At 37.7% G+C, this 8164-nt stretch overlaps 1 protein-coding gene across 1 annotated transcript; it reads right to left on the bottom strand.

Annotated features, from left to right (window-relative positions):
* Window positions 1-398: 398 nt before the first annotated feature.
* On the bottom strand, window positions 399-7959 carry LOC104471507 (tolloid-like protein 1; the record flags this gene model as incomplete). Its single annotated transcript, XM_010086864.1, has 3 exons — window positions 399-642; window positions 2302-2552; window positions 7746-7959. Coding segments are annotated over 3 exons (600 nt in total), but the record flags the coding sequence as incomplete, so codon positions are not given.
* Between the last annotated feature and the right edge of the window lie 205 nt (window positions 7960-8164).

The raw sequence follows: 8164 nt of genomic DNA, 5'->3' as shown, positions 1-8164 counted from the left end.
TCATATCTTCTTTCAAGTCCTTGTACACACCATTTTCAGGATAAAAAGTCAAAGCAACTAGATATAAGGACAGTATTTTGAGCGTGTGACCTGAAAGAGCTTTTTTTTCCTCCTGGACACTACACAACTGTCAGAAGGAAGAACGGTCTGCAGGGTCACTTCCCCTGAATGCAACTGATTGAATCTGCACACACCTATGACAAATGTCAAACCATGAACAAAAGCTTTTATGTTCTCCCTGCATGCAAAGTCCTTTCGCAAGCTTTGCAGGGACAGTCAAGTATAGAGCCCATACATCATCATCTTGTCTGTTCTGCTAGGACAGGTGATTTTTTTTTTTTTCTTAATTTTATTTCAGTCTCTGGTCTTGTAAGTCGTCATTTCAACTGAATCATATAAAACATTTGTGCTAATAACTTCAGTTTTAAAAAAAAGACAGGCCTTCCTTCCTTTCCACTGTGCGTTCTTTCTTTCTCACTCTCCTTTCCTGGTATAGAGGTTCTTGGGTTATTTTTTGGTGCGCACACTATCTGGGTATTTTATACTTCTGTATCGTATATGAAATCCTTTCTTGTTGATTGTATCATCAGTGTGAAAGTGAAGTAAAAGAGCATCCCCTGCTGAATAAATTTCTTCTGGTGGCTAAAATAAATGAATAAACAAATTAGCTGTCCACTGCGTGTTTTTATACCCTTCATTCACATTTTTTTCTTATGGATATTTCTCTTTTTTTATTGAATTTGTATTGAGTACCTCCACAATCTTTTCTTATGAGACAAAAAGAACAGAGCTCCTCACTCTTTTGTCCTTCCCAGATTTCTTCTATAGTTCTTCTGGAGTCATGTAAGTGATTGGACAGGACCATACACAACATTCTAAATTTAGATAAACAAATTACTCCAGTACCTATTTTCTATCTGATTCTTCATAGCCCTCACGATGGCCTGTTTTATTACTGAAGCACATTGATCAGAGGTACCAACCAAACTACCAGGTCCTTTTTCTGAAGTTGAGAAGGTAGTAATGTATACTAACAGTGCCCTTTCCCCACTTCAGCTTGGATTATTTTGCTTTCAATAGCTTTTCTATTTTATTCCATATTTCTCATGTGCTCGCTTTGGAATGGTCTCTGAAGTTATTAATCCAAATCTTACAAGAACCAAAATAAGACAAAAACCCAACCACCCCACCTACCCTCCCTCCCCACCCAACTTCCCCCCAAAAAAAGAAAAATCAGCTCAAGGTTGGGCCATTCTCCGGTTTGCTGACCTCCTACTTGTAAAATAGGGCAACTTGCAAGGAAAAGTACTGTTTTGTGTAAACTGGTAGATGCTGGGCTCAGTTGTAGCACTTCTCTTAGAATATACTGCCTACAGTTCAGTAGTAGCATCTTTCCTGCATCTTTAAGTGTTCAAAAAATGCCTTAAAAGGAATTAAGACAGCTTACAAGTAACTCGTCTGAACAAGGGAGATGTTTGATCCGGCACTGTAACTGAATCCAAAAAGTGTCATGCAGTAAATTAAGAGCCCCTACTAACTCATGTAGAGCCTTTCAACCTCTTATCTAGGCAAAGAGTGTATGTATGAAAGTGTGCTTGCATTTGCACACATATAAAGAATTGATGAGGATTTGTGGGATCATTGCACCAGCTTTCTCAAGGCAAGCAGCCAACAGAACAATGCAAGTCTAGAAGGAGAAATGGGATACACTCCTGTCAGGTTGTCACCTGGCCAATTTCCTCCATGTCTCACAGTTAAAACATGTCAGAGATGCACTCGGGACGACAGGGCTTTCTTAAGGTCCATATTAATCACACAGTTTTAGAGCATTTTTTTTTTTTCCTAAAATCAGATTTCAGTAGGAGATGAGCATATTATAAATATTTCCCAAGCTCATCTCCCCCTTGCAAAATGCAGCTTCTTCATTCAAATTGAAAGAATTTTAATGTGATAATTTTCAATGGCAGTGCATTTCTCTGTCTGTAAGGGAAAATGATGTTAATTTTTCTGCGGGTGCTGTTAAACACTCCACTGTCAGCTACCTAAAGCTTAACATACGATTACAATACCTTGGTCAAAAACTAAATAAGAATATTTACTGTTGAAAATATTTCAAAGGAATGCTTGTACCACAAGTCTGCAAATTTATATTAAAAAAAAAATCTAGAGCAGATAACCTAGTATCTTCATTATAAGGTGTAGTAACTGAACCTCAGCCCTTCTTGTGTCTTTTCTGCCTCTGCCCTGTCTTTCTTTTTGTTGTGGAAATAAAAAAGAAAAATATAGTACCTGATTACTTACCCCAGAGCCACAAAATCGACCAAGTCTCACACCTGTCTTATCATGACCATCAAAGAGCTCCACATAATCGTAACCACAGTCTGCCTCTTCTTCAACTTCAAAAGTCTGAAACATTAACTCAACCCGATAGCTGCGCTCTGCCACCAGGAGCCAGTCGCAGTCTGCCTGAACCGGATAGTTGTTATCACCGAACTGAGCATGAGAGTACAGATCTTTGGGCTTGGTTTCAGCTTTCAGCCGACCACCACACTCTAGACACAGGGGAAAAAAAATAAGGACAAAAAAGCTTATTCAGTACAAATTAGCATGTTCTTTTCATAGACAGCCAGCCTTATTCAGGCTGAGTGCATTTTTATGCCACAAACGGGTCAGTCAAACAAGGGGTAAAGTGAAGTACTACCCAGCACGAATACAATTCCATCGTTCTGAGTTTTCCCTATATATATTCTGTTTTATAACTACAGAAATTTGAGCATATTTCAAAATTTTCAAGTGAAAGACCAAAAGGCAGTGAACACCAAAGCTGTAAGGAATGCGGTTCAAGAGGCAGGATGTTCTTCAGATGGGCATTTGAGACGTGCCTGTGGCCAGCAAGGCAAGGGCTGTAAGTGGGTCATCCACATTTCAGTGGTGACAGCCTTTCCACATGGGTTAACGACACCATTTGCAAGTGACAGCAGAGGATCAGCTCTAGCACACACATAGTCAGAGATCAAGTGCAAAAGTCCTCTGTTTCACAGGAGCATCAGCTTTAACTATCACGCGCTGCCTGGAGACCCAGCTCAATTCTAAACACCACTGCCAAGCTCACTAACTTGTTTGCTGTTCATGGACATGAACAGGTCTCTCTCTGCACAAGATCACGGCCAGGAGAAAGCTGCTACTACCAGAGAAAGTCTTCTAGCTGAAAGCTGGCTCTTGAAGCAAGTCCTGAGCTGGAGATCTTTGCCCTATGCCAAAGTAGTATTTTCATTATAAATCTCTATTTGTACACAGTAGTAAAATGTATGTGTTACTTTAGAGCTTGTTTATAACCGCTCAAAAAGTTCATAATCTAAATATGGATGAACTTGACTGTAAAGTCCAACAAGCCATTCTTTAGCCAGTTTGCTCAAGGAGAACAGAAATGGCTGAAAATGCTCTGAACAAAACAAAACAAAAAAAAGGCAAAAAACAAACAAACCAAAAAACAACAAACCAGTAGCTAGTACTTTATCCTTTCCAAACATTTTCAGCAGCTATAATTAAAACTAGTATTCTATCCTAAATAGCCAGTGAATACAGCTTCTACAGTAACTTAAACATATAGGTGTTATGCATTTGCTAATTAAAAGTTCAATGCAACCAACAACAGATGGAAAATTGTACTTAAAATAAAAAAATGCATTCCTTATTATGTTTCCAAGAGATGGGTGGAGGTTTGTTTTTGGTTGTTTTGTTTTGTTTTGTTTTTTACAGCTACAAAGATTTCTATGAAAACAGCATATTTTTGATCTGGTTTCTTATGAAGAACAATCCAAGCACAAATGAGCTTGAACCAAAACCTGAGATTCACAAGTTTAGATTCAATTTTTATAAATAAATGAACAGATAATTCCATCTGCATTTTGATCAAATGTAGCCATTACATATTGATCATTTTATAATAACCTGAAACAAATCACAAAATTCAAACATTTCTAAGCTTTGGTGAATCGAAAATTTGAATTTGCTTTCAGTGTCATGGACTCCACCCACACTAAATATGACCAATTGCAACGTTATACAGCAAGGAGTCACATTTCAGCTGGTAATTAAAGACAGTAATGAGCAAATCCTTATTTTATTTAAGAACCTGGTGTTTTTTCTTAGTAACAAAATGAAGGAATCAAAGCAGGAAGTATAAAGTATGTTACTAAAACAATCCATTATGCATGATCTTTTGCTCAACCTGAAACTTCAAAGTTTTTTTTTGCTTTTAAAGAACAGATAAGAGCACATGGTAAAGAAATTTTTTCAAATGAGATTGTTCAAACACTTATTTCTCGTTGGTATTCTAATTTACTGATTTCCGCACCCCCCCTCAATTTTTTTTTTAATTTATTTTTTTTGGACTGGACTGTTGCCAACCATAAGAACATCTCCCTGCTTCAGACACTGAACAGCTAGCTGCTAAGGAGCAAACTTTTAATGAGCTGTCTGCATTGTTTCCCTCTGCTTGCTACAGTGGACAGGACCGTAAAGGAAAGTTGTAGCCATACTAGCAACAGCAGAAAATTACAATTCTCTTTCCTCTGCCCCTCTCCCACGGATTGCAGCCTTCTATTTTAAGATAAGTATTGATTTGAGAAATTACAAGTAAAATTTTCAGTTAAGAACTAAGTTGTGGTTTCAGAGTCTACATGCAGCCTGCACAATGCAACGCTGCATTAGGATGTGTGGGACAGGCTGCGAGGGGTCTGCACAGAACAAAGCAGTGCCACGCAGCAGCCCTTGCTTAGCCTTGAAACCAGAACTAACCTCGCCACACCAAACACCATGCTTTCCATTGCGCTGGGGTCTGCTCTCCCATAGGTACGATGTACACATCCGACTGCAAACAAATATGTCGGACTTGTAACAAGCTGATCTGACAGCTTTAGGTGAAACAGTTTTGTCTAGATTAACTACAGAACAAAAAACCTTGTCTTGTTTCCTGACCTTTCTAAGGGCTTTTAGGCACCTTGCAAACATAAGAGCAAGTCAAGAGGTAGTCTCTTGACATCATCTTGAAGATGGCAACAGCTTAAATCCACACTATCTGAACTAGTGAAACAAGATTATAAATTTGATTCAGCATTGCCATAATGAATTATTATAGTCATTTTGGAAGTGACACAGGATCCTAAAGTGAGTGACATCTGAGATGCCCAGATTTGTCAGAGACATCCTCCCAGGGTTGACAGACAGGAAGAGGACCTACAGCAGACCTGCAACCTCCTGTAGCAGTGGCTGGAGGCCAGACACCATAAACGAGGCCATCCAGAAGGGAACCAGATGCCTGTGTTAGGGCAACAAAATCACTCCCATGTTTAATGTTCTGTCAGGCACATTTTTGTCAATGTTTTCTGAGTGGGTTATGCCTTTTGTAGAGGGAAAATAGAATCTTTTTCTAAAACTGTGTGACACTTGAAAAAAGCATTTTGTAAGTTTTATTCCACCCAGGGAAGCCTTTCTATACAATCTATTTTTTGAAACTTTATTGCCCCTGCTTCTACAGTTTTATCTTGTTGGGGTTTTTTTTAAATAGTCAGTGGAAATTTGGTATTTGGATAGTATTTCAAGCCAAGAAGTGTCACAGAAGGGAAATCAACATCATCATCAGGATCTATTAGAAAAAAAGGCCACTAACTCATGAAGATGCCAGGCATACAGCAGCACAGACAGCTTTGGGCACAGGATTCAGTTACTCTTTCTCTACTGTTATATTACACAGGTCCTTCTACTGAGTGAGTTCTGTCCAGAGATCAGAAGTGAAGGGAGCAGCTTCCTCAGCTCTCCCCGTCCACCTGCACAGTGATGCAGGATTGAGCGCAACCTTGCCTACTTCCACTGCATGCCATCAATTATTATTTGCTAGGAAAAAAATATGGAAATACAATCCACTGCCTTATTCATTCACATGTGTGTCCAAAGCACAGAGGTAAAATTCCCACAGAGCATCTGTGTTTGGCTCAAGACTGCAGAAAAAGGCTGCAAGATCTGAGTTGTCTCTCACCCCAACAGTACCATAAAGCATGTGCTGGTGATGTGCTGTTCAGCGTAGTGAGTGGTTGACAGATATAAATGTCCTCTCTTAAGGAGGCAAACTTTCTAATTTTTACAACATTCTCAAAAACCAGGCAGATCCTGTTCTTCAGATTTTCTCAGAAAAGCACTATTATGCATGTTAAGAAAGTTTTTACAGTTAAGGCATATAAAACTCATCATATATATATGTGTGTGTGTGTGTGTCTATACGAGGGAAATTCCAGCAAGTCATGACGTAACTAGCAAACTTTAGAAGGTAGGAAATATGAACTTGAACTTCTTCAAGATAATGACTGCTCCAATTCTGCAAATTGAAAGTGAGAAGAATGAAACAGTAGTTTTACACCACTTGTTTCTAACACGAGTTCTGACCTTTAACTGTTTACCCCAACGTAATTTGAAAATGAGTAATTATTACAATTTCTATCTAATTTTCTATCTAAGGCAAGGGGTTACTGTGGTAGGCAAATAATGTCATGCTTGTAGAAGAGAATTTCCCACAAGAAAACCAAATTGAATTCCAGGTAGCTAAACTTTTCACTTTCCAGGCCTAGATCATGAAGAGTGAATAGCTAACATACTGCTGCCTACTGCCTTTCTCTAAAAGGGAAATTAAATTAATAAAGTTTTAGAATTATTCTTAACAAAGCAGAAGGAAAAAAAAAAGATAAAATGCTACACATTGATATATCAGGATTTGTTAGCTGAGCACTACATATCAACTTAATGAATATTCTGGGTAATATCCAATGGTATTAACAGTGACTCGTCACCCTGATTACTATCTTCAATTAATAACTGCTACCTGTCAGTAAACTTTAAGTAGTAGCACAGATATCTACAAATATTTTCTGCATCAACATTCACTGCCAAATACTGGATTAATAAGAATAAAAGTAAAGACAGACATCACGTCTGCAGAACAAAACAAGAACAAAAAACCTCCAAACTCCTTGTCTTACAGCAAGCACTGGAAGTTCAGAGATTCAGCACTAGGGGCCACTGTAAGCCAAGCAACTTCAGGGAAATAATGTACACATTATGAAAATATCCCAAGAAATTTATTAATGCAAATGCAAAACACTAAGTTTAATTTCAGTGGTTTGTGCCAAAGAACAAAATTAAATGATAAATGTGAAGGAGATTATATTCTTACAGTCCTAAGAAAGTCTTCAGTATTGTTTTCTCTAATTTTTCTTTGGCTTATCTTTCCTTTTTAGCTCTACAGGAAAGTAATAGCTGTTTACACAAAACCCAGACTTTTGTTTAAGTTAGAACAGGAAAGTAATGGAGGTGCATCAGTGAAGTATTGCCATTACAAATACCGTGAAAAGCTATTGAATCTTCTACAAACTAATGACATGGCTCTTAAGAAATATTTCTTAGACTGTCTATGCCAATATCTTATTTTTATCAGATTTTGTTTCAAAATCTTTTCATCATTTAACTATAAAATTGAGAGAGAGACATGAAGATGGAGAAAGAAATGTCTAAAAAAGTAGAAAATAACTTCTGAAATCTCAGATTTTCCCTACTGTTCTTAAATTTTCATTAGATTTAGTTGTAGCATTGTCTTATTTGTTAACTCATCCCACTCCTATAAAAGAAATGCCTGACTATCTTCCACTAAAGAACAAAGAGGAAGTTATTAGTGAACCACATCCTGATTTTCTGACCTGTAGAGTGTGTTGCTTGGAAGCCTTTTCTTTGAACTGATGCATCAGAAACAAAGCGAAGAAACATTTTGTTGCCAGTAGCAATAAGAGGATCTGGTATCTTACTGCCGCATAAGCGTCCCAGAATTGGTGATTTTTCACTTTCACCATCAAACACTTCCAAGTGGTCGTAAGCACATTCTTGATGTTGTTCTATCTCAAATTCATTGAAGGTCTGGGGAAAAAAAGCACTATTACTCAATATAGCACTCTATTTACTGTACTTATATGGTACATATGTACAGATAGTGTGTTTCAGAATACAAAGCAGATCTAGTTAAGATGACAGATTTTAGCATTACTGACCCTACAAGCCTGGAGCTTTGAATAACATACTGATTTTGAGAAAGTGGAATGATAATTAAAACAGTGAATTTTAA

This window comes from Pterocles gutturalis, unplaced genomic scaffold (genome assembly GCF_000699245.1).
Source record: "Pterocles gutturalis isolate BGI_N339 unplaced genomic scaffold, ASM69924v1 scaffold22481, whole genome shotgun sequence".
Taxonomy (NCBI): Eukaryota; Metazoa; Chordata; class Aves; order Pterocliformes; family Pteroclidae; genus Pterocles; species Pterocles gutturalis.
The sequence above is the reverse complement of the archived record's forward strand: the minus strand, read 5'-3'. Positions and strand labels throughout refer to the sequence as shown.